Here is a 27204-nt window from a genome sequence, read left to right as displayed (position 1 = left end):
AGCACATTCTACACCAACCAAACCTATAGGAATGTGGCCAGTTTCCAACCAAACTTATAGGAATCTTTCAAGTCTTCAACCAAATCTAAAGGAATTCCTGCAGTCTCCAACCAAAACTATAGTTATGTCTCAAGTCGCCAACCAAACCTAAAGGAATGTCTCCACTTGAATTAAACCTTTAGTAATGTCTTCCACCAAACCTATAGGAATGACTCCAATATACACCTGTAGCATGTCCACCATTATTACCCCTAGTATGGCTGCAGCCTTTCACAGTCCTCCCCATAAATACATAATAAAAACATAATACCTTACAAGCTGACAACCACTGGTGTAAACAATGAAGCAATGACTCTTGCCTCAACTCATCACCATGACCTATAAATGTAAGTTCCACCTAAGGTTTAAGCGGCAGCTGAAGGAAGGTTGTGGAAAAGCTTGACCTCATAGTGATATCTGAGGTTGTGAATGATAGCTGAACCTGTAAATCATCACCTAGGATTTTGCTGAATAATTTTAGCGAAATAGCTTTATCTGTGGAATTACCAACTTTACCGTGCTGAAATGTTAGTGAAATTAAAATTATATTTGCAATATTATCCGCTCAGGTGAAATTTGTTTGAAAAAAACACTCACAGTGATTTTTGTAACTTCCAGTTTGTAAACAAATGTGACCTCTGTTAAAGTGTATGCCATGGCTGGATCACTGATCTGTAGTTTAAAATCAGTATTATTCTTTATGCTGGACAGTACAGGTCTTCTATACTTCTGGGTATGGCTCCCTACATGCCCTGTAGAGGTGCCTGGACCAAAGTGACGTCACATTCTGGCTCCCGGCACCTCTACAGGGCATGCAAGGGAGTTGTACAAGCAATGCACATATGGATGGAGATCTGTCACAGCACAGCAGCTCACACTGGACCCCAGGCTGAGCATCCACTGTAGTTCTTGTAAGGCAGGGAGACTGGGTGAAAAGAAAAGAGAGTGTGTTTGAGAATGTCTGAGAGTGCGTAAGGTTGTGTTCGTGGTAGTGTGTGTCTGCCAGTGTTTTTGAGGGCCCATTCACACTAGTACAGTAAGTTAATCGCACAGTCCAGTGCAATTAATGTACTGTACCATGCAATCGCACCTACCACCCATTGTAGTTCATTTGAATGGCACCCCAAAGGCACCTCCCGCACACAGTTCGATCATCCACACTGGGACACACGGTAATGCCATCACGACTTAATGGCCAAGTGTCCTGAGGTTGCACAGGTTAACTATTTGCCATCCGTTCGTTGTATATAACCGACGGCAAGCTCCTTCCAGTGGGGTGCCGTAAATATACGCTTTTTTGTTTTCTGCTCACGAGTGCCCCCTAACTGACAGGTGTAAACAGCCAGTAATGGCTGTTACATATACAAACGATTGGCGGCTCTCTATCTATTCGATCACTTGCATGTGCTGCCCAGCAGTGTGCTCCACCCCCTCCTTTAGCACCACCACCCCTCCACTGACAAATACATTGTGGTCAACAAAACACAACTTTTAAATCCTTTCAGCGCCTTTCAATTCTGTAAACACCGACAACAGGAAGTAAGGGCGATATTTTTATTCCCCGTCAGAAGTTATTATGAAGTATTTTAAGCTCTGTACAACTGCGTGAAGCTTAATGAACACAGTCCATTAAATCTAATGCAGACATCAGCTGTAAGTGGGTTACAACCTGATTGTTTGCAACATTCCAAATACTTTTACCAGCGATGTAATTCAAAGATAATTGGCCTTGCCGTCTAATTTATGAATATGGGCTCTCCTGCTTTATTCTATTACCTAGGAGCAATTTGCACAATTAAATCATGTATTACGGTAAATGGGAGCTGTTTGTCTTTGTTTCATACTACGCTGATGACTGGAAGCACAGGCCAATACATTGGAGCGAATAAAGTGCAGTGATGCATTATGGGATATGGAGTGGACATAAAATGAGTATAACAATATAAATTAGAGAAGTAAGACATAAAGCAAAGCTTCTGTTAAAATCTATATTTCAGTGAACACACCCCATGGACTTTTGAAGAAGATTCCACACAAAAAAACAATATAATGGGCATAAATTCTATGAAAGATTTTGTTAATGTCATATTATTGCAATGACTTTTCCATTTCAGCCCACAGCTAGCTATCATTTTCTAAAACGCTACCTTCCCCCAAAATATTAATTTTTTGTGCAACCACTGCAATGGTATTTTGTACAGAGCACCCCAGAAGCTCATTCTTTTGTAATTGGACATACAGTGATTGCTTGCAGATGATCGCCCCTAGACACATACTGATTCCATGCGTATGGCTGCAAGTTCGGACAGTCCTTTGCAGAAGAGGGGGATGAGGTAAAAATTAACCCTAACTTTTTTTTCTTTACAGGTGCATTTTAGACCTACTGAGTGATTTGTGAACGGGGAAGGGGTCCGGACAGACATTTTTCTGCGAGGTCCATTTTAAAGCAAGCTTGTGCTTTGCCGGCACAGGAAAAAAGAACAGCTCACTTTAATGCCACTCTTTTCAGCATTATATTTATTTTGATCTCCCATTGCTCCATTCGGCCACACGAAGAGAATATGCTTGGTACTTTCATTTATGTGACTCCCTTTTTTCTCATGTGACGGTGCTAGTGCTTTTTGATTGGCTAATGGGAGATAGTCTTTCGCACTGTGCAAGCAATGACAAGAGTACTCAGAGCTCACACAGGGCTTCCTCTCTTTGCACTCGGTGGCGAAATAAGCAGTGGTTGGAGTGAAAGGGAAGTGAGTATGTGCTGCTGAGAAGGAGGCATTAAAGTGGACCAATTGCTTCACCTTGAATGAATAATGCACAGGTTCACTTTAGGGTGAATAAGGGTAACATTCATGTGTAGGATCCAGATTGCATGATTTAGGCAAGAATAGGCAGATCTCTCCCTGCCAATTGTTCTTTGGTTGGTCTTGGACTTAGACTCCACAAGCCCATTTGTATCAAATTGTGCTCATTCTCTTTCTACAGGTGAAACTCGAATAATTAGAATATCGTGCAAAAGTAATTGCAGTAAGTGCTGCAAAAGGGGCCCAAACCAAGTACTGAGTACATATGCATGCTTGTACTTTTCAGAGGTCCGATATTGTTCTATGTACAATCCTTGTTTTATTGATTGCATGTAATAATCTACTTTTTTGAGGTTGTGGATTTGGGGTTCTTGGGGTTTTCATGAGCTGTAAGCCATAATCATCACAATTATGACAAATCACAGCTTGAATTATCTTGCTTTGCATGTAATGAGTCTATCTCATATATTAGTTTCACCTTTTAAGTTGCATTAGTGAAATAAATGAACTTTGCACGATATTCTAATTATTCGAGTTTCACCTGTAATTTATAAACATAGAATTGCTTTTATGCCTTGCCACCCCAAAATCTTGATAAATAGTTGGGTAGGAGATTTCCAGCGCGGTGAGGTGGAGAGGAAACTGAAGGACAAGCATCTGAGGGCAATTGCCAGAGGTCCCTCATACCTACTGTAATAGTTAGATTTATCTGAAACTCCAGCTGTGCTCACCCACCACCCTGTGCAACCAGATGACCAACCAACCTAGTGGTCAACCAAAGATGGTTCACCAACTGTCTTCCTATATCCTAAAAACTCCAAAAGCAGGCTTGTGGTTGGTTGACAGAATTCTAAATAATGTTACAGCTAAAACAGTTCACAAATGAAGTTTAGTTATGTCTTTAGTAGGAATGAGTGAAAATGGGAGTTTTTGCTTCACTTCAACAAAATTTTGGTGAAACCCATTGGAGTCCATGGTAAAGGAAAAATAAAGGTGGTTTTGGGAGCTTTTAAGAGTAACATGACTACTAAGCTCTAGGGAAGATCCATTTAACAATCCTGGAATTCTTGTTGTCACCTTGTTAGCTAGGAACCCTAACCTTTCATACAAATGGGCAAAAAAGCTATATAAAAGTTTTCATGTCAATTTATCAGCAGAGCCATCTATTGCCGGGTAAGCTCCGACATGGTGAATGCATAATACAAAGCCATGTGATTTTCTTTTCAAGCAAATTTGCATTTCTGCAAACGCAAAATGTGTAATTTTGTGCCAAAATTAAATTAATTTAAATCACTTTGCTCCTCTCTAGAATTTAGCTGTTTATCTGGAGCTCTTCGGTAATAAGAATGTATTGTAGTTGGATCCTTTTAATGTCATGCCATCTAAATCCAAATACACAACTGTTAAGTATTGCAGCTTGCCAATGCTTAGATGTGGTGTCTGCATGCGGTTTCTTTTTTTCTAGGCTTTGTTATCTTTATTTTTACCAGGTAATCCTGAGAATAACTCACTTTCTGTCAGGGTGGCAACACTCACTTTTCCACTGTAGGAAGTAGGAAGACATGGTTGTTACTCAGGCTGGACTACAAATATGTCTGCCTTTCTTCATTGTTTTATACATCCAAGTCAGTTCACAGGAAGTGGCAAGGACACAGCATTTCTGGCAAGATCAACAGCTATTATGAGTACTTTCTGAAAAGGTTTATAGCCTAAAAATAGAAATGCAGCCACCATATCAGGTAAGCTGCGGTATATTACATGTTTACTTCTGGGTTTAGTTATACCTTAAAGCGACCCTGCCAGTCTCTAAAACAAAGTGCACTCCTCTGCAAAAGAGGAGGTGGTATATTATATCTCTAGTTGGCTTAGGAGATATTATATCTCTAGTTGGCTCTTATCTTTCTTCTGATCTGGCCATTCAGCCTCCCTTAAGACACGTGCCCTGAGTGAGCCCTGTAGTGCCCTAGGGATTGGAGGATGGAACCACAGCATGCAATGTGTTGAAGGTTGAATTAAATAGTGAAAATTATGATGAAGGCTGCAGCACTGAAATGGAGGGAAGGCTGGAGACACAGACCCACCAGAGAGGCGAGTATAATACCACTTCTTTTGCAAGGGAGTGCTATTATGGTTTTTTAAAGACTGACAGGATCTCTTTAAGCCATTAAGTTTCTTATGACAGCTTAACAATGAGTGTGAGGAATTCTCTCTTCTACAACACGGTGGGGTCAGAAACATCTGTGAATCGTTAAATGGCATCGCTTTTACCGCGCAGTAACGAGAGCTATGATGTGCCATGGTAACCAAAAGCGGAAGACATCTGAATGGCTGATTTGGGAGACAGAACATAAAGGTCCTTTGTACCATCTTACTGAATAAATACTTAGGAGTCTTACTCTTTATTCTATAAAAGAAGCTGGCAGCTCTGTAGATACATACTCTCCATAAGGTCTCCCTTGGGCGGCCGGGCGTGCTGCATAGTAATGGTTTTTGAATTCATCCATCCATACCTCTGCCGTGCGTTTGGTGTTCCTGAAGGGTGACAGGAAAGCAGTTATCAGTAATGTTTGCCTTCTGTGTCAGAATTGTCATTGCTGAGTACAGACAGTATCGATAGCACAAACGGATTCACAGTCAGAATAAAACATTTTAGCAGCTCCTCACAGTCCAAAATGTCCTCTGTTATAATGAAGATAGAGCTTAACTTCACACTAAAGCTTATGTTTCCGCTTTGGGTTGAGTGGGGAGCATTCAAGACCATGGTGTGTCTTTACTGCTCTCAATGACCCTATCAAGGAAATCCATCCCCGCTCCACTCCACCCTCCAACGGGACTATGATATGCTCACTGTGAAACTTAAAGGGGTTCTAAACCCTCTGTTTTTTTGCCTATATCTACTGCTATCTATTAAAAAAACAAAAAACGCTTTAACAGCGGTTTACACTTACCTTGTTTTGGCTGCGCGTTCCTGTCCGAGAAAACGAAACTGCTCGGGCGGCCGCAAAGCATCTTGGGGCGGGCGCATGCTCAGTTCGGATTCTCGGCCGGGAGACGAGCACAGACGCAAGGTAAGTGTATGGACGCGTGCACCTGCATGCAGACACCGCTGCATCGGAAGTGCCTGCTAGCAGAGAGGAGTCAGCGCTGGATCGGAGAGCCGCCGAACCGCTGGAGGGACAGATGAAAACATCAGGAAAGAAGAGGAAGATCGGATTAAGAGACATCATTTAAGGTAAGACCAAGCTACTATTTCATTGTCACTGCTATGCCCCTCACTTATCCCTGTGAGGAATCCACAAGAAGGAACGGGAATGCGGTACCATATACTTTATACTAGATTCTTTGTACAAATATAAAGAGTATTGACTTACTTTGGCAATAATAGCAGTTTGCCTGAAATGATCTACACTGGAGATGGGCAGTGATCGCCAAATCCCTGTACCGGAGGGAGGCAAACAAGCTTGGAACTCAACCCCGCTTTGGTTCATCAAAACAGAGAAATTAATCTTGTGTAGAATGACCTCCAATAACATTTTCTATTACAAGGCCTTCAAAGAAAGGTAATGGATTGCAGTAAATTTTATCCCAACCTTTCAAATTTCATCAATCCCAATTTGCAAAGACTGACTGTGGAACTGAACAGTACTAAATGTTGTTATTTCTTAATCTTAGTAGGTTATGGTATTTTCACCCCCAGAATTACTGGTTGTTAAACTTTTAAAGCAGAACTCATGGATCCCCTCCAGTCCTCCTGTATGATTATCCACTCTGGGGGGGTGTTCATGACAGCCTGGGCTCACAGGAAGTGGGTTAAATGTCACTGGGTAAGAGGACTGGCAGAATGGGATTGAGTTGTGAGTATAGGTAGGACGGTGCTGGAGAGATGTGAGTATTACAGATAGAGCTACAAATTTTGTTTTTGCACTTTGGGTATTTGAGTTACAGTAATGGGAGCTCTTCTTTAAAGCCCCACTCCCGCCTTTATAATGAGCCTCTTACTGTATGTGGAACTGCTATGACACAAGAGAGGTGGTTTAATACATTTGCAATAGCTAGTCTGCTATTGGCTATGGTATTGCAAATTGATATAGCCAATAGAAGCCTAGCAATTCTTTCCTATGCTGTTTTTTTTCCCTCTGAATGACTTTCTGGGAGAAAACGTTTCTCTCTCGGTGGGAGCGGGAGACTCCCGAAACGTCCGGGAGAGTTGGGATGTCTGCCTGCCCAGTGCACTCTAAGATCTAAAAGACCTGGTCAGACCCCTCCTTTCACTCCTCTGCATTACAAGTCTGTGTGAGTACACTTGAGATGAGGTGTGTGGCTGTTACTCAGCTCCGCCAGGAAAGAGCACTGGTTCCGCTCAAACAAAAATGTATTTTAAGGAATTTCTAAGCAAACAGGAATCTGAAATCATCACATGCAGCAGTACAGGACTATAGAGGGGGGAAGAAAAATCCGGAGACTTCAATTAGGCTTTAAGACAAAGTGTAATATTTCTGAAGAAATATTGACACTGTGCAGCATATGTTAAGCGGAGGAAGGCAGCAGGGCCACAGCGGCACACGCAGGAAAACTTTGCATGAGATCTGGAAATAGGAATGTAAATGAGTATTTCTTCATTAAGCATGCACCTGCTGTTCACTCTCTCAAAAATTAATTATGGCGGGATGCGGGAAGATGGCAGAACACTTGCTCCAGTGTGTCACACACAACACCTGCCATGCTATCTCTGCATTAATAATATCTTCTCCTGGATCTTCCAAGCCCTGCAGGTGGGCCAGAGAGCAAAGCCATGTCTGGTAAATGAGCTTCAAAAGAAAAGTTTCCATTTAGTTTTCGGAACTGTCTTGAAAAATATATTAGATTTTACCCAGAAAGCTTGTTGGTTGTTTTTTTTTTTCCAATCTACCCAGAAATCTCCCTCTGGTCAGAGGGAGATTTTCTCTGACCGGCAGTGCCGCGAAAGAACATGGAGCCAGCTTCCCAGCCAATCAGCATTGAGGTGGCCAAAGAGCATGGACCCGGCTTCCTAGCCAATCAGGAAGCCGGGCGACGGGTAATAATCTGCCTCCCGACTTCCTGATTGGCTGGGAAGACGGTTTTCCGGTCAATCAGCATTGAGCCGGCAAAAGAGCATGGAGTCGATAATGGTGCATCCCTAGTGCACATCATAGCCCTCCTCTCTTCTGGAAGTATTTGATAACTGCCTGTGCTGGCCAGCTCCTCAGCCCCTCACCTCCTTTATATAACCTTTTATGTAGCTGTGGGGGGAGGAGTAAAGGGAAATATTATAGAGCAGGGGTAGGCAGACTTAAGCGGAGGGCTGGAGGAGCTGTGGTGGAACTACAAATTCTATCATGCATCTGCCTCTGGGAGTGATGCCTATGGCTGTCAGTCTTGCAGTTCTTCATGGGACTTGTGGTTGCACAACAGCTGGAAGTCTGAAGTTTGTCACTTGATTGTGACGAAGCTGCTGCCATCACGTTTAAGATGGCAGAGCCCATCAGCAGTCTCAGCGCTTTTGGGTGTCTACACAAGGGAGGCTTTTACAGGTAAAATACATTCAATGCTCATGTAATCTTATGAGAATGACTGGTCTGGGGACAGGGTCTCTTGAGATTTTTATAGTAACCAGGCAGCTAGGACGTTTTGAATGAGGCCAGCAATGGAAGGCCAAGTATTTGATTGGTGTTGAAGAAATGGTGTTATATTAATATACTGTATATTAAATGAATAAATTATATTAATGATATGTAATGTTAATGATACCTGGATTTAGCAGAAGGGTTATGTGCACAGGTTATAGTATATTAGAGGAGCTGTAAAGTCCCAACATATCCTCTCCTGTTATAACATCAGCATTCTAATAGGAATACATATATAGTTGTTTTTGATAATGTAATCAAAGCTTACTGGAAAAAATCCCTTTTATATAGTGAGTGCTGCCTTACGTCTGCCCATCACTACCAACAACTTCCTGGATTCCCAGTGTGCTTTGCATGAATAGTAGCATGTAACAGATTCCAGTACTAGACCCATGAAATGTTGAGGTGAGGGAGTGCTTAGCCATTGACCCACCTGTGCCTGATCACCCTAAGGCTTGGTTCACACCTCAGCCTCAGCATTTCTACACTTTTTATGTGCGTTCTTATGTTGCGCGTTTTTATGCTTTATGCAGATTCCTGAGAAAATATTTGCTTCTCCGAAGCTGTTTGCACAACGATACCCCTTAGAGGAAACATTCCTCAAAAAGTAGGCGGTACTCAATATTTATGCAGCAATTGTTTGCCTTAACAAATCCCTGACCGTTCTGGTGGAGCATGTTCCGGTGTTTAAAGATCTGGTGGTGCCTGGAAAGCTTGTTGAAGGCCTCCTTCGCCCTTCCCTACCCTACCCTAGATAATAACTGTATGCCCATGGCAACAGAATAAAGTGAACAAACGAGAATGAATGGAAGAGAGGGATTGGGAAATAGAGAAGCACAGAGACCCAGTGATAACACCATTGGGTCTAAAATAAGATACAGTATGTAATGAAAACAGAAAGCTTTGATTTCAAAATGTCACTTGCATGTTGATGACGGGGGCAAAGGAGGAACCAAGGAAGGACAATATAAACAGATTAAACTTCAACGTATACTATGTTACGTTCTATTATTATTGTTGCTGTTGTCTATTTTCTTCCTGGCTGAGGAAAGTGACAACGCTATTTGCATGAGGAGACAGATATGAAGTGATACAATGTATTTAACCCCTGTCAAGTGGCCTTATGAAAACGTATTGATTTTAATCTTGTAAGGCGAGATAAGAGCAGAAGAGATTGTTTTCTAGATGCTGTTACTTCTTAATTAACAATGTCACAGTGTGTGAAAAATCAATTTCCGAGCTGATTCGACACAGCGATATGCCGCATGCCTGCAAAGGCAAATAATACACAGCTGCGTCCCCGGGCGCTGCGCTCATTACCGGCAGAGGTAATAGTGTACCTACTTGATGTACGTGTTGGCGTTGCCCTCGGGGAACACGTAGGGATGCTTCTTTCGAAACACGTGACCCACCCGACTACACGGGATGATCTCCAGGCTTCCCCCGCACATCCACACACGAAATGAGATCTCTGGAAAAGAACATGAAGGATATATTCTAGATGAAGTGGAAAACACAGCACGTTAACGCGTTCCTGTCACCAGATTTCTTTTTTCCTGTTAAATGTATACATTCTAAGTAATAAGTCAGTCTAACATCAAGTATTTATTACACAATGACAATGGCTTAATTTGCTTTTCTCTCTAGAAAGATGGAGCCATCTTTGTTCAGGCATCATCCAGGGTCACAGTCTACTTCCTGGACTGAGATGTTAGCTCAGAGATGACACATCCATGGAAATCTTGGTGTTTGCGTAGTTCTTGGCTGTGTTCACAAATTATGACACAGATCAGGCCCTGCTGCAGCCTCTCACCTTGTGACTTGCTGAAAATCTACAAATCTAATATATGAAAGATAAGTGCTGCTCAAATGTCTCTGCTTGTTGCGTGCATGCCTGCCTCGTTACCAGCAATGCAACTAACTGCAAGTAAGGAAAGTCGCGGCACTCCAAAAATCTGCGCATGTCTTTTATTTCATCAATCCGGTGTTCTATCGAAAGCTCCAACTCGTCGAAATCTCCAACTACCTCACTGCCAGGTACTTGTAAGTTGGAGATTACGACCAGACGGCGTTAGACTGCAAAACACAAAGACTGATGGAACAATATTCAGCAGGTGGCAAACTTGACGAGTATTCAGAAAACGCTATGCGCGCATGCGCACCGCAACTGTACAGAGCGCCAGTCTTTCTGAGCACCGAAAGTGAGGTAGTTGGAGATCTCAATGAGTTGGAGCTTTCGACAGAACACCAGCATTCATAAAGTTGTAAGGATGTCACCGGCATACCAAGCTGTTAAATTCAGCAAATATCCTTTTTAATGACAAGCATTGTCATTCAATAGCAAGTACTTTTGGGGCCTCGCAGGGTCCCCGTCATCAGGCTCAGAATAAGCCTGATGACGGGTACCCTGCGAGGCCCCGAAAGTACTTGCTATTGAAGTACAATGCTTGTCATTAAAATGGATATTTGCTGAATTTAACAACTTGGTGTGCTGGTGACATCCTTACAACTTCATATTTTTCACGGTGCCTCCGTGGTCACGGCGAGAACCCATCTACATGCATCTTTTCTAGAAATCCGGTAAGGAGTCCAGCAAGATACACATACTTTCCACCAGCATTCATAAACACATCTCAGAATAACATCTCTAAATGTTCTTAATTATGGATTGATGAAATAAAAGACACACATTTTTGGAGTGCCACGATTTTCCTTTCTTGAACTTAGTTGCAGTCTGATCACTGAGGAAGAGGGGACTGAGGAAATGCATCCTCCTGCCTGCAGCAGACTGATGACATCATCTCAACCTAGGCAAAGTCACTGGACTGAAACTCAATTATTTCTTTTGAATAATAACAGGCAGAGATTTTTTTTTAATAAACTGTTGTATATTGTGGCATGCCAGCTAGTTAGAAATGCAGACATGCTGAATTACTTAAAAATCCACTTTAAAGTCAAAAAGGTTTTAAAGCTATTTCAGATGCTGATGAAATAATTGCATTCTGCCTTTTCATGTTTAAAATTTTTAGTTGCCTGCAGAATCAGCTGGTCCCCTGAGCACTGGTCCTGATATCCTGTTTTAAGGTGGCTCCTTTCCCTTGCATTGTCCTATGGTGCCACCCTTGTGCCTGGCACATAGGCACAGCAAGGCAAACCAATCCCCTGCTCTCTGCTCCTCGCTCTTCCCTGCGACTGCTGGAGACTGTAATGTCTCTTGTGATCTTGTACAGGACAGAGAGTTCAGGGAAGCTGAGCTGAGAGAGTTGGAACTGCTTGGAAACATGATGACTGTAAGCATTTGGTCAAAATCTTAAATAAACACTTTGATGGGCAATGTATATTTGTTTGATTATTGCCTGTGAGGACACACACACAGAACTGTGAAGTTCAGGGGCTGGTGAGACAAGAGCTTGCCGATAATAAACATGATACTGGAAGCTGACCAGGAAAGTAGTCATACATCGGTTATATCAGTCAGGCATTTGAAGTGCCACAGCAACATGGAATGGGTGGGGCCAGTCTACCATCCTGAAGGTCATGTTGGGAGGCAGCAGGCAGAGCGGCATGGTCACCCTGCTGCACAATGTTTGCAGTGTGCCTGCCACCCCCTTTACAGCCAGAGCATCCAAGGTTGCTAAGGGCCAGGCAGGGAGACATGTAAGGGCCATAAAAAAAGGCTGGGGACACCTTTGGCCACAGCATCATGGAATGGGTGGGGTCAGTCTACCATGCTGGAGGTCACGTGGGGAGGCGGCAGGCAGAGCGGCATGGTCGCTCTGTTGCACAATGTTTGCAGTGTGCCTGCCGCCCCCTTTACGGCCAGAGTGTCCCAGGTTGCTACGAGTAAGGCAGAGAGATGTGTAAGGGCCATAAACAAAGGCTAGGGACACCCTTGGCCACAACATCATTGAATGAGTGGGGACAGTCTACCATGCTGTAGGGTCACATGGGGAGGCGGCAGGCGAGACAGCATGGTCGCTCTGCTGCACAATGTTTGCAGTGTGCCTGCCGCCCCCCTTTACGGCCAGAGTGTCCCACATTGCTAAGGGCCAGGCAGGCAGATGTGTAAGTGCCATAAAAAAAAGGCTAGGGACACCCTTGGCCACAGCATCATGGAATCAGGGCTGGATTTACTCTCTCTTCTGCCCCAAGGTCAGGTCCCTTAATGGGCCCCCCTACCCCCATGGAGAATAGCAGACCTGTAGTCTGCATACAAGTGATCTCTGCGACATTGGCTGGATCACTTGTACAAAACAAGCGACAGCTTCACCACTGTAGATTTAGCTTTGCTTGCCCAAAGCAGGGCTAAATGTAGAAAAGAACTACGCGTCTGGCACCCGTAACTGCATATCCCAGGCGTCGGGGGAGATAGGAATTCCACACCCCTGCTGCCCCAAGGCCGGGCCTTGGTTGGCCTTGTGGGAAATCCGGCCTTGCATGGAATGCGTGGGGCCAGTCTACCATGCTGCGGCATGCCTAACTCATAAGAACACAACACAGGTAGCATTTTATACATATTTCCCTCCCTTTACAAATCCGTTTGGGCAAATTATATGACTACAGGAAAAAAAACAATTTCATAGTTCAAGTTTCGCTCCAGAGTCCAGAGTCTGCCACCCTTTCCTTGCAGCATCGGGCCTACTTACAGCAGACAGGTCCACTTTAACCACATCATACGTGCTCTTTGTCAAGTAACGGTTTTAGCCGCTCCTTAAGCCCAGCCGTGTCTTGTTCGAATTGGGTGAGCCAGAAAAATATCAGATCCCTGTGTACCGAGGATTAAGAAGGTTGTGCAACATGCGCCAATCCCGATCTCAGCTAACGGAAAGTCACTGAGGCGGCGTCCCCCCCCCCCCTGACTGCAATAACACCTTATCTACAGACACAGAATGATTCCTCCCATTCCTCCGCTGATACATTGTATCAAAGAGCCAAACTCCTTTGAAGTCAGGAGGAGAAAATCTTCCATTAATGAAAACATGTTTCTGTAAGCTTGTGGCATACAGTACATCGGCTGCTGTATAATACCAGGCTGTAATAAGAATCCAGATAGGAAACGCAGATAGGGAACGCCGTTTTATTTTTTTATATACAGTATGTTATCCTGATGTGACACAGCAGCTAATATACTACTAAATAATATGGAAAATCTTTGGATGTTCATTGCTTGTAAACGATTGTTGTCCTGTCACATCTCAGCCCTTATAACTCCCAATTCTCACTGGATTGACTCAAGCCAGGGGGCGCTAGTGGGCACTTTTAGGCAGCTTCATCCCCTCTAATAATATATATCAGTCTTGACTCATCAAGCTGCAATAGCACTAAAGGAATGCCAAATAATATCTAATGGAAGCAAAATTACTTGCAATGCATCACATTTCAAAGTGTATCTAAAGCCTAAACATTTTTTTTTTTTGGTTTTGGATGGAGTGGTGAGGGGCTAGATTCTGTCAGGTCTTTATTGTTGCCTGTGCTGCCTTTCGTTAGGGAAATTTACCCTCTCTGTTTGTATGGTGACCAATGTCACTGAGACAGAAAGTGACTGGAAATCCAACATTTTGAGTTATCACCAGAAAAGGAATAGAAGCACACTACGGAGACACTTGTTTCTATGATAACTGTCATAAAGGTGATTCCCCTTACTTAGAAATATTGTCTTGTGGTTGTCCCCTTACATTGGTGGTCAGTGGAGAAGTGGCCTTTTACTGCAGCGGTGGTTAGTGGTGTTGTTCCCTCTTACATAAGTGGTCAGTGGAGAAAGGTTCATTACACTGGTGGTCAACTGAGAAGTAACCCCCAACACTGGTGGTTCTAATAATTAACCCTTACATTGGTGGTCAGTGGGAGAAGGCCCCCCTTACATTGCGGTCAGTGTGACTTGGGCCCTCTTTCATTGGAAGTCAGTGGAAGAAGAACACCTTCCATTGTTCCAGTGGAGAAGGGCCCCTTACATTGTTGATCAGTGTTGCAGTGCCCTCATACATTGGTAATCAGTGTTGTAGATTGTGACTTTAATTGACTGTGACTGAAGAAGGGCCCCTTACATTAGTGGACAGCAGAAGGCCTCCATACATTTAGTTGTCAGTGGAGAATATCCCCCCTTATATTAGTGGTCAATGGGGAAGGGCTCCTTACATTGGTTGTCAGCAAAGAAAGGCCCTCTTACACTAGTGGTCAGTGGAGAATTCTCCTTACATTGGTGGTCAGTTGAGAAGGGCCTCCTTACATTAGTGGTCAGTATGAGAAGGGGCCCCCTTCCATTGGTGGTCAGTGGGAGAAGGGTCTCCTTACACTGAAGTCAGTGGGAGTCGGGCCCTCTTTCATTGGTGGTCAGTGTAAGAAAACCACCTTACAATGCGGGTCTGTCGAGAAGAGCTCCTTACATTGGTGGTCAGTGTTGTAGTGCCCTCATACATTGGTGGTCACTGAAGAAGGGCCCTTAATTTGTTGAAAAGCAGAAGAAGGCCTCCTTCAATATAAGGGGGTCAGTGGACCCCCTTATATTGCTGGTCAGTGAAGAAGTGCTCCTTACATTGATGATCAGCATGAGAAGGGCCCCCTTACATTGGTGATCAGTGCAGAAGGTGCCTTTACATTGGTTGTCAGGGAAGAAAGACCCTCTTACATTGGTGGTCAGTGTGAAAAGGGCCCCTTACATTGGTGGTCAGTTGAGAAGGTGGAATCCAGAATGGAAGTATAATTTCCACTCCCAATGGGTTGTGGTGGTCTCAAGGATAAGCGGACATTGCTTTTTGATCCAAGTCTTATTTAAACTAGAAGGCACCAGAGGTGTCTGTTTACACCCCTCCCCCCTGACCACCACCCCTTTTCATAAGCATAAACACAATAGACAGGCCAAGCAAACAAGGCCGGCCAAGCATACGTCTAAAAATCTCGATATTGTGCTTTATACCTTCTGGCTAATTCAACATTGTTTTAACCGATACGCTTATAAAGTATAAAATAAACAGAGAGTGCTGTCTCCTCCGAATGCAACAGAGCAAACCGAAGTAACAAACACAAGAAACTTGGAATGCTTTAATAAGTGCGATAGTGTAGGCGGAATAGAGAACCTTCTCTCATCTGACGCCGACTTTTGCACAGAAAAATGAAAAACAAAAGTGGGGGGAAAAAAAGCGCAGTGTTCCCGCCAGAGGCCCGAAATTCAATCAGAATATTGACTGTGCAAGGGCCTAGCTCCAGATAACACATACATAATAGCTTCTGCATCCCAGAGGAGGACACATTCACTTGATAAGTCAATAAATTCTCCAGGAAAAAAAAATAAAAAATGCGGGAGGTAAAAACTGATTATGAGGGCTGAGATTTTCATATATTCTGCTGTTCTATAAACCAATTTGTCACTCTCAATATGTCTGCTGCCTGTGACGAGGACAGCGACCTATTTTCATTAGTCAGCCAGCAAGTGACAGTGCGGCGAGATGTGTAAATATCTGCAAACTACAACTACATGTTTTATTTACAAAGTTTTAAATTAAAAAAAAATACAGTTCAACCCATCCCCCGGCGATATATGGGCCCCGTTAGCCATTGGTGTCAGGAATGCACCGGGAGTGGAATAAAATAATGAGAAAAAATTGTTTTTACTTTGTATTATGTTCCATGTTGTCTCCAAGTCAGCAATTTATCCTCCAAAACACCCAAAGCTTTCTTTCCAAGAGTGGCTGCAATGCATTTTCTTTTCCTGCATGCAGCAGCAGCATTGTCAATCTGCCGTGCATGCTGCCACTGTGCGTCTACAGGCAGCCCTGCAAATGCACGGGTGCCTGCAAGCCCCTTTAACTAATTGGCAACACCGTGGCCTAGTGCCTTGCAGCACTCGGGGCCCCCAGATTGAATCCCAGTCTGGTAACTATTTGAATGGAGCTTGCACAGGTTAAAATTCTGGTCTGGAGTCAGGACATTAGCTGCATGGCGTTTGGATGTGCTTGTGTGGGTTCCAAACCCGGTTCGCACACTATCTGCAGGACGTTTGCATGTGCTTGCATGCAAAAGTGTATTTTATGCAAGTGAGACTAGGCATTTGCCTTGGGCGGCACTTTTCCAGGGGGGCAGCAAACAACGCCTCCCCCAAACCAGAGAGGAGGCTGAGCTTGTCAGTGGATTCAGGTAAGGATAATGTGTTTTTTTCTCTTAATCGCAGGTGAGGCTCTGCCTCACCTGCGATTAAGAGAAAAAAAAAAATATCCTTACCCGAATCCACTGATGAGCTCAGCCTCCTCTCTCTCTGACAGCAGAAGTGATACAGCACGTGCCTGTTGCTATTTAAACAGACGCTCACTGTATCCAGCCTCTGACAGGATAAACAAAATGCTCAGCAGGCTTCCCTGCTATGCTAATAGCGCAACATGTCAGAAACTGGATACAGCGTGCGTGCGTTCGACACCTGGTCCAGACACTATCTACATGGAGATTGCATGTGCTTGCATGGGTTTCCTCCGAGTACTCTGGTTTCCTCCCACACTCCAAAGACATGCTGGAAGGGTAATTGGCTTCTCTCTAAATTGCCCCATGTATGAATGTATGTATGTACAGTATGCGAGATAGGGACCTTAGATTGTAAGCTCCTTGAGGGCAGGGACTGATGTGAATGTGCACTATGTAAAGTGCTGCGTAAAATAGTTGGTGCCATATAAGTACCTGTAGTAATAATAATAATATAAGCAGCTTAAATACATGTTACTCTCAAAGCAATGCACTCAGCTGGTCTCTGTTCTGTTGATGAGTGACAACACACAGTATTTTTTGTGGACTGTGGAGTGGTGCCAGCCCTGCTAAACTACTCAACTACTCCCCTCACCTCTACAACATATAGACACTCATCGTTCTGTAATTGAAGATATGAATTAGGAGGGCTAATTAGACTCTTTGATACAACACAGGAAGTGTGCAGAGGAAACATGTATGTGTGTGTGTGTGTGTGTGTGTGTGTGTGTCATTCACCTACAGGTATTTTACCATGCAGAAGACTATACAATAGCGCTACAGAGTGAGTATGTTACTGTCTAATTGTTCTCCTGCTTCTGTTCACTTCTGTGATCACTCACACTTTATATTGTGAATCATTCTGTAATATGCATTGTATTTCCTCTCTGCTCAACAAAATATTATTTGGACTTAACCCTTCTCCCCCCTCCCAAAAGTGACTCAGCATCTCAGCTGCCCTTGCTCCCCCCCTCTCAACAGCGACCTAGCAACTAAACTTAACCCTTCTCCCCCCTCCCAAAAGTGACTCAGCATCTCAGCTGCCCTTGCTCCCCCCCTCAACAGTAACCCAGCAGCTAAACAAAACCCTGCTCCCCCCTCCCAAAAGTGACTCAGCATCTCAGCTGCCCTTGCTCCCCCCCTCAACAGTAACCCAGCAGCTAAACAAAACCCTGCTCCCCCCTCCTAACAGTGACTCAGCATCTCCACTCCCCTTGCTCCCCACCTCAGCAGTAACCCAGCAGCTAAACTAAACCCTGCTACCCCCTCCCAAAAGTGACCTGCTCCCTGTTTACCGTAGACATTAACAGGCTGGAAGGCTGCTAAGTTTCAGAATAGGGTCTTACTCTTACTGCAGAACTACCCCACCCATCCATCAGCACCGATTCTCCTACCTGGATAAGGATGTCCTCCAATCAGAGAACATGACTTCCGTTACATACTATAAAGGGAGAAAACAAAAGGTAGGAGTGGCAGGAATTTGGGGGCCATGCTGCCCGCTGTTTATTGTTGTATTAAATAAGCTGATGAATCATCTTCTTTGGCTGAATTTCCATTTTCACCATTCTTCATGGTTTTCACCGTCTGGTTTGAGGTACTGAGCAAAAAAAAAAATGGCACCTGTGACGGCTCTCGGAATGCGTTTGCAGCGATGTTACCAGCGCGCGCTCTCCTATAATGGAATGTGTCAGCGCCTAAACTCCTGTCTTGTTCTGGCTCAGTCATGCAAGGCCTCTCATCCTGACACCACGAGCCACGCTTCTATTTTCCACTAATTCCATTTGTATCGTCACTTCTCTCATACAGATATGGGCGGTGGCTATTGAATTCTCGCCTCATCTCCATCTCATTACGTCTTCAAGGTCTGCTGGAAAACAATGGCATGCGCAAATCGGCTGCTGAACACACCGAGCATTTCTGAAGGAACCTCGCGGAGGGCAGTGGAAGTTGCTTTCTTTCTCTACAATTATACAGGACCACCAATAGGGGGGTACTGCCAGGCATCCCATACTGGGCCACTATAAAGACGGCAGGGGGGGCCCAGCAGGAGCTGCCCACACTGCTTCACCCAACAAGAACTCCCTGCGATGCCTGTGCAGATTGTCAACTTCAAGTGTGCTGGGTAGCTGACTTGTACTAGCCTGCAATCATGCCCCCCCCACCCGCAACTCCTCACCATGGTTTTCGGTAGGGATGCACTGGTAACGGTATCGAGTACCGATATTTTTTTTCCGTACTTGCCGATACCAGAAAACACGACACCCGGCTTCCCGATCAGCAGGGAAGCCATCTCCATGCTCCCTCGTCACCAGTCGACGAGGAAGCATGGAGCCGGCTTCTGGCCAATCAGGAAACTGAGCGAGGTGTAATGACGCGTTACCCGGCTTCCTGATTGGCCGGGAATCTGGTCGATCAGGAAACCTGGCAACGCGTCATTACATGGCGCCTGGCTTCCTGATTGGCCGGGAAGCCGGGTCCATGCTCAATCACCAGGTGACGAGGGAGCATGAAGCGGGCTTTGTGGCCAATCAGAAAGCCGGGGGGCGTGTAATGACACGCTGCTCGGCTTCCCGATTGGCCGGCTCCATGCTCACTGGTCACAAGTGTTGTCAGGATGGAGAGCGGGAGTAGACAAAGGAATCCTGCTTCAGAGCTGTCACAAACCAAGATGAAGTGTCAGGTAAACAATACGGTGCTTGATCTTATGTATTGGGGGGTGGGGGAGACATCAGAGGTCTAATAGACCCCAGATGTCTCCATAAAGAGAACCGGTAACCTCTAAATGCTGTCACATAGGGGTGTGTTAGTCCCTTTGTGATAGCAACATTTACGTGAAAAAAAAAAAGTTAAAAATAATAATACAAAAAATTAAAACGAACCTTGCTGCCCCCGCCATCTGATTTTGCACGTAGAGCATGCACGTGTCTGTTAACAGGGAGGGAGGGGCCCTGCCAGGTAGGCTGTACGGGACCCCATAATTCCTACAGGGTTCTTCACAAAGCTGCCGAATAACCGAGCCGAACATCTTAAACATGTGCCAAGCTAAAGATGGGGTCTGTCCTTAGAAAATAATATTAGCCTGACTTCACCTCAGCTGGGCAGACTTCCTCTATCCACTTGGGTCAGATCAAGCCTCTGCTTGGCACATGCAGCACACTGTAATGTGGGAAAGCAGTGGTGAGCAAAAGAGTCCTATGGCCTATGGCCAAACCTATCCTCACCATCAGAGGTATTCAAAGAGCCTGTGCCTCTTTTAAAGTCCTCCAGCATCTGGTGGGGGCACCGTTTGCCCTCTTTGTCTGCACTGATCCTGAAACTGCACCCCTCTGCTTGCTTCGTATACAAGTTTTGTCAATTGAATCTCCAATCTTAGCCTGCTGATACTGATCCCTGATTTTTTTCCTCTGTAGGGTTCCTAAAATACCAGATCCTTCTGCTGTGTCCTGAATATCTGCTAAGCTCATCTGACAATGTTCCTCCATTTCTGAAGCCCAAACCCACCAAATTGAGCCAATAGTCCCCTACATTCCCCCGACAATAACCGTGTTACCCATCACATGGAACTAAAGTTGTCAAATTATTAGCAACTGAAACATATTCCTCTTCTTAATAACGATGATGCTGAAAAAATATGATCATAACTGGCTTTTTAGCTGTATTTTATCGGCGTCAATAGCATTTTCTTTCGCAGCGAGATTAGCGTACCATTTCAGGATTGCCCCAAGGAGGCGTATTGATTAACGTGCGCCAAAAATAAGAAGTCATTTGAATTGATTTACCTTTTTCATAAAGTCAACAGCATGATTTATGTATTTTCTATACTTGTAAAATTCCCGCGTACCTCTTGGTAAATAGCAATCTGTTTAATGAGCTTTCAGGAGACGGGGCATGAATATTTAATAATTCATTTTTTACGAGAGCTTTGAATAACTTTATATTATGTCTGCATATTTACAGGCTTCAGTCTATGATTACTCTTGTTAAACTGCAATTTGCTCTGCAAAGTAGAACGGTAGTTACAGTTACTAAGTTTCATCGTACCTGAAAGCCTTTCCCTTCCCAAAATAGATTTCTGAAAAATAATGTAGCTTTCCACTCGCACTACAAATACCAGCATGGCGCATGCTAGCAAACAACAGAGGATGAGGAGGAGTAACTCCTTAAGCCTCATTCACACGAGAAAGGGCCGGCACGTACAGCTCCGTGCTGCGTGCACGGCTGTATCGGGCAGCTCCCGGGAAGGACAGGTGCTGCGTGTGATTAGTACGCAGCCCCTGTCTTTCCCTATGGGAATATGTGGCCGTACTCTGCCCACCAGCCCTGCATGTCCGATGCATCCTGTCTGCGTCCGAGCCGGGACACCCGCACCCATACGGACCTGCACTTTAGGTGAGCGTAGGTGTGGCGTACGGCCGTGTATGCCCATAGAGAAGGACAGGGACTGCGTACTAATCACACAGAGCACCTGTCCTTCCCGGGAGCTGCCCGATACGGCCGTGCACGCAGCACGGAGCTGTATGTGCCGGCCTTTTCTCGTGTGAATGAGGCCTTAAAGTGGATCCGCTGTCTTGTAGGGAACATCAGTAGATGTTAATTGTGCCTATGCAATTTAACCTTTGTCTTGAATTCCTCTTGAAATATAGCAGTGTACTTACTGTGCCTTGTCTCTTCTGTTCTGCATCCTTATAGCTCTATCTCTGCGGTGTGAGATTATCTAAGGCTATGCTGTCCTTCCACTGTGCTGCTCATTGTTCTCCTTGCTGGAGGGGAAGCTGCCCCTGGGGAGCAGCAGTGAAAGGATCTCCCTGCTTCTACTTCATCCATTCTGTGGATCTGTGTTTCCTGCACTTACAGTCATCATGTTTCCAAACAGCTGGCTCCAACTCTCTCAACTCAGCTTCCCTGATCTTCTTGTGCACTGCAGTACAAGATCACAAAGGACAGAGCAGACTCCAGCAGCTGTCCACATACTAGCTTGGAAGGCTAAAAGGAAGGAGAGGCAGAAGGGACTATCTTGACTTGCAGTGCCTGTGTGTTTGTGGAGACACACCCACCTTACTAGCACACAAAACAGCTGGTCCATAGGACCCTGTTAGGGAAAGGAGCCACCCAAAAACAGGAGTTTGGTGCTCAGGGGGCCAGCTGATTCTGCAGGAAGCTAATGAATGTATGAAATAGCTTAAACATCGCTTGATTTTAATATCACTTTAAAAAGCTATTTGCTTTTGTAGGAGAGTGTGCTTCAATCCAATAATCGCATATCACACCCCTAGGTTTTATTTGCCATGAACTGACAATGCAACAAAGGAAACACTGTAGCTGCTGGATAGTCCATTTGGTTTATTTTAAAGCCCAACTCCGGGTTATGGGTTAAGTGAGGGGCCAGGTTAATATATAGTCCAGACTTTTTTGTTTTGTTTTTTAGTCTTTAATAGCGTAGGCGAGGAATAAAACTCCTTTCAGGTTATTTTTTTGCTGTCTGTGTGAAACTGGGGAGGTTTCCCTTCACTTCCTGTCTTGGAGATGCAACAGGAAATCATAGAAAATCTCCTGATAGTGAGAGGATTTCCCATCGGAGACTCCTGGGAACATTTGCCCACATTGGATAATTTACCCTCGCCACTTGCTCTAGTGACAACTCTAAAATTTGGGATTGCCTCTCATATTGTGATCTGTAGACAATAGTTAGCAGGACAAACAGAGGGGTTAATCCACTCATCAGGGGGAAAAACAGCAATAAAAACTTCACAGATAGTCTAACACTTCCGCATTTAAAAAAAATACGTTTTATATTTTAATATACTTTAAGGGTAACCATGGATTTAGGGTTATTTTGATGGCTGGGGTTTAGGATGAGGGCTAGGTTCATGTTTGGGATTAAGAAAGAGTAACCATGAAGGCTGGGATCTAGCATGAGGGTTAAGTTGATGGTTAATGTTTAGGATGGGGGTTAGGTTGCTAGATGAGGCTAAGGCTGAGGGTTAGGTTGAAGATTGGGGTTTAGAATGAGGGTTAGTTTGATATTTTGGATTAAGGATGAAAGTTAAGCTGAAGGCTGGGGCTTAGCACGAGGGTTAGGTTGATGGTCAGGGTTAAGGATGAGGAATAGATTAAGGGTTGGGGTTTAGGTTGATGGTTAGTTTGATGGTTGGGTACAGGATGTGGGTTAGATTGAAGGTTGGGGTTTAGCATGAGTGTTAGGTTAATAGTTGGGGTTAAGGGCAAGGGTAAGTTTGATGGCTGGGGTTTAGGATAAAGGTTAGGTTTAGGGTTAGGCTGATCATTGAGGTTAAAGAAGAGGGGTAGGTTTAGCCTTAGCTTGATGGTTGGGGTTTAGGATGAGCGCAAAGTTTATATTTGGGGTTTAGGATTAGAGTTAGTTTTAAGGTTAGCTTAATGGTAGAATTTAGGTTAGATTGATGGTTAAGGTTTCAGATTTGAAGAGTGATTCTCCTTTAGAGTAACAAGTCCCCTTTTTAGTTAAATAAGGTTGCATGTAGATAACTGGAGGTGGCTGCACTGCATACATACAAGCAGGCAGTTATAATTATTAAATGTTCTCTTTAATTGTCATTATGCTTTCACAGAATAACTCTCTTTATTCCTTTCCATAAGACGTAACTGGATAGAAGTTTAGATAGATTAGATTCTACCCGTTTCTTACCAAAATTCTCTCCTCCCCATATATCCATGGCCGTGTCATATTTCCCCAAGTGGTTAAACCAGGATTTGTCGATTAGGAATAGTCCTCCAGCTATGACAGGAGTCCTGTGATATGGGGACAAGAAGTTACATCAGTCATTCACATCAGAAAGAACATTCCGCTAGGAATAAAACTGAGACATTCCAAACCACACCCCAGTCTGATTTCCCCAGTTTGTTTCTTTAAAACCTATCCGTGTTTTTTTTTTGCCTTATGGTTATTTTGCCATGTAATGACTCTTGCTGTACGTTCTCTAAAGCTGAACTCCTGGCAGTTTAAATACATCTATGCCAGCTGTTACTTGCTAAAGGATTAGCTATTATGTTCAGCCAGCCCTGAAATATACACAGCTCCGCAACCCAGCCTGTTAGTTGACCTCACTTTCAGTTGCGCAACAGAGTTTAGTCAACTCTCCGCCCCCAGCCTGTTATTGGACAGGGAAAGAGCAACAGCACACTGAGGAGACCAGCCCTTGCTTCTCTCTTTCTGTCAGTACATGTGGAAGCAGCAGAGTCTGCTGGGTTCCTTACCGCTACTGTAGAGGAGATTGCAGAAGGCAGATGTCAGAACAGACTCTTCCATTATTTGCAGTATTTGAAAATATATTTACTAATTTCTTAACTAATCTTAAAGAGGAACTCCAGGATTTTCAAAAGCTAACCCTTGCAGTGGGGCTACCCCCGCACTGCAAGGGTTAACTGCTCGTTTTGGTCTAGGGTTGCAAATAACGTAGATATACTCACCCAATCCCCTATCCCACTGGTCCCCTCAACCCCTTCACCCCCGGGCACTGGCAGTCTAAGGACCCATGACATCATCACGTCTAACAGGTCTAGTATGCGTGAAGACACTGAAGGACTTACAACGGCCAGAGTGAAGGGGGAGAGTCGTGAGCGCTGACTGCCGCAGCACCGAGGATCAGGTGAGTATATCTTCTTTATTCCGTTCCCTAGACCAAAATGAGCAGTTAACCCTTGCAGTGCTGGGGTGAAAATACTGGAGTTCTTTAATGAACATTAAGAACTGCACTAATTTGTGTTTCTTTATATTCACCTGGAATTCGGCTTTGGGGGGGGGGAAGAAAAAGAAAAATCTCTGTTTTTGGTTATAAGTCGTTTATAACATCACACACATATCTGACTCACTTTATTGGCTCTGTAGGGTCCGATCTTTTAGATTTTTGCTCCATGGAGAGTTGTTCCCATTTAAAGTGCAAACTCCAGTCAAACCCTTAAAAAAAAAAACAGAGAACAGATTCCTGTTCAAATGATTATTTCCAAGAATGGCAAGCATGACTCTAACTGTATATTGGTTTAATAATGGCTGTACAATATACTGCTGATTCCTCCGGATTCCATGTGAATGTTATTGTTTTAATTTGCCCCTTTTTAGCTCAATTGCTCTGAATCTTGTGAATACATGGTCTCATTGTGCCGTCATTGCAAATTTAAAGGGAATCTGTAAGGATTTGATAAACCGATTACTATGATGGGCCGCCCCTCTGGTTAACAGTAAGGCAAGGGGGGGGGGTCAGGCTCCTGATCACGGGAGTTGGTCATGAATTTAATTTCAGAGTGCTATGATGTGATTGTAGGGACATAAAGGGACCTGCTGCATCATACCACTGATTCCCTATTACGTTTTTCTGCCTTTGGGTTAACTTTAAATCTCCTTGCACCTTTTTAGCTTTAGTGTGAATTAAATAGAACTCGCCTCTTTACTTATACTATTTGATTTTTCTCTCTCCCACTATATTTCTCTTTTACCTCCTTTTCTCTAATTCTCAGTTTCATTTCTTTGCCTTTCTTCTTTCTCTTTCTACCTTTCTAGATCACTTTCTCCCCTCTCAACCCTTTCTTCATATCTCTTTCTCCCCTTTCTTTCTCATCTCTTCCTGTCAGAATGGTCCTCCTGGCTGATGTGCACAAGCTCTTAGCCAAGAACATGCATGTGTTCTGGCACATGGTCACCGTTTGATGCATGCCTGTTTTAGTGCATGCCCCAAGGCCCAGCTCTGCTGATAGAAGTTAATGGATGATCTTCAGTTACTTTCCTGTGACTTGCAAACCTAACCTACATTCTTGCTCCTCTGTAACCAAATCAGATTGCATTGAGACCTGCTTTGGATTCTGCTTTCCTGTCATTGACGTCGGCCTTCTTTCTGATGTTCTCGATTGCTGCTTTTGCTGTTCTTCTATTGACTACCCAGTTCCAACCTTAGCCTACACCCCAACCATGCTCCTGCTTGGTGCTCCAATTCCAACCTGCCTGCTTGTTGCTTACCCTGGTTTGTACTTCAAACATTAACTTTCTGGCTATCATCAGCTTGCTTGCCAGCTTTTGATCGTGGTCCACACCAAGACTCCTCCTCAGTGTCCTAGCGCCACTTCCTATTCACAGAGCCATCTACAAGTTTTGGGTCACTGAACCTGGACATCCTTGTTATCTCAGGTCATTCACTTTGTACCGGTTACTCAGTGCCCTTACACTCCCCAACACCAACTGCATGGATGTTTGGGATGCAGCTGCAAGGGAGGCCCTCTCCTTAAGTCAGTCACCATTGGTCATGGGAGACTTCCCCTCATTTACCCCTTCCTATAGTCCTTCTATTTCTCACTTTTTGGGTCTCATCCACCCATGCCCACTTTCTGTATCCCTGTTCTCCTCCTGCCACTTTATTTTTCCCTTATGCACTTTTGACACTCCCTCTCATCCCTCTCCACCCTCTCTTCCTTCCCCTCTCTCAATTTGCTTTCCCCAGCCTCGCCCCCATTTCTCTCTCTTTCCTTTCCTCTCTTCTCCTCTTCCATCATTACCTCGCTCCCTCTCTATCTGCACCCAAGTGAGCTAAAAATTGTGTCCACCTCATCAGTAATCTCTTTGCTCTCAGTTCATTTCATACACCGTTTGTTGAGAGCAGGCGTGACTGTTTTACCCTCAGCTACCAGAGCTCATTGAAGCATTTGATTAGAAACAAAATCTTTCTCAAGTCAGTAAAACTTGCTTGTTTGAAGGAGAACCTCGCCTATGACATAAAATGTAGTTTCAGAGGGTAGTAATAAAAAATCCGAGCTGACTTTATTTAAAAGGATGTGGGCTCGAGGACTGATGTTTTGACCCTGGCTCCACTACTTAGCGAATCACTGAACTGGAACAAGCATATGGAATGTTCACAATTTTTGCATCTCAATGGCTCACTCAGTGGAGAAGCCACTGTCAGGATTACAGCTCAAGAGCCTGCACCTTTAAATTAGAAAAAACAACTCTTATATTATTGTCCTCACAAATTTACCTAAAATTGCATAATGATTTAAATGAACAGAGATTATGATTGCTGCTGAATTACCCTAATCTAGAATCTACCTAACCAACCCATAATTCTTAGAAAACAGGAACACCAAGCTTGTTCCTTACTAATTGTTCTTATTATGTAGATTGTTGACATCTGCTTCTGAAAGTGCTAGTAGTACTAAGTCATGCTGATCTAAAGGCTTCAATACTTTCTTAACCACTTGAGTCCTAGGTGCACTTTCAATATGGCACTAGGACAGCGACTATTTGTTCCAGAGCTGTGTTAAAATGGGACCTGGACTTCTGTAGGATCCGGCTGGGGTTCCTGGTTTGTCAGTGACAGCTGGGATCCAGCACTAACAGGAGCTGAAATGATTAGCCAAGGAATAAGCCAAGTAATGCTTGTAGCAAATCAATGTGAGTACATATAAACACATGCTAGTGCATGCTAGGAAGAAGTAAAGCAACAGGTTTCCCTGTCTGTTGTAGGCAGTCCCAG

At 44.2% G+C, this 27204-nt stretch overlaps 1 protein-coding gene across 1 annotated transcript in view; it reads right to left on the bottom strand.

Annotated features, from left to right (window-relative positions):
* The window catches only part of GALNT14 (polypeptide N-acetylgalactosaminyltransferase 14), a 340982-nt gene that overhangs the window by 25065 nt on the left and 288713 nt on the right, over positions 1–27204 (bottom strand). The window contains exons 8-11 of the mRNA XM_018568393.1: positions 24560–24644; positions 23376–23479; positions 9830–9956; positions 5280–5372 (exon numbers count right to left, since the gene is read on the bottom strand). Coding sequence (XP_018423895.1) covers positions 5280–5372; positions 9830–9956; positions 23376–23479; positions 24560–24644 — 409 coding nt within the window. The remainder of the gene's footprint in view (positions 1–5279; positions 5373–9829; positions 9957–23375; positions 23480–24559; positions 24645–27204) is intronic.

Source organism: Nanorana parkeri, unplaced genomic scaffold (genome assembly GCF_000935625.1).
Source record: "Nanorana parkeri isolate BGI_ZX_2015 unplaced genomic scaffold, ASM93562v1 scaffold31, whole genome shotgun sequence".
NCBI classification, from domain to species: Eukaryota; Metazoa; Chordata; class Amphibia; order Anura; family Dicroglossidae; genus Nanorana; species Nanorana parkeri.
The sequence above is the reverse complement of the archived record's forward strand: the minus strand, read 5'-3'. Positions and strand labels throughout refer to the sequence as shown.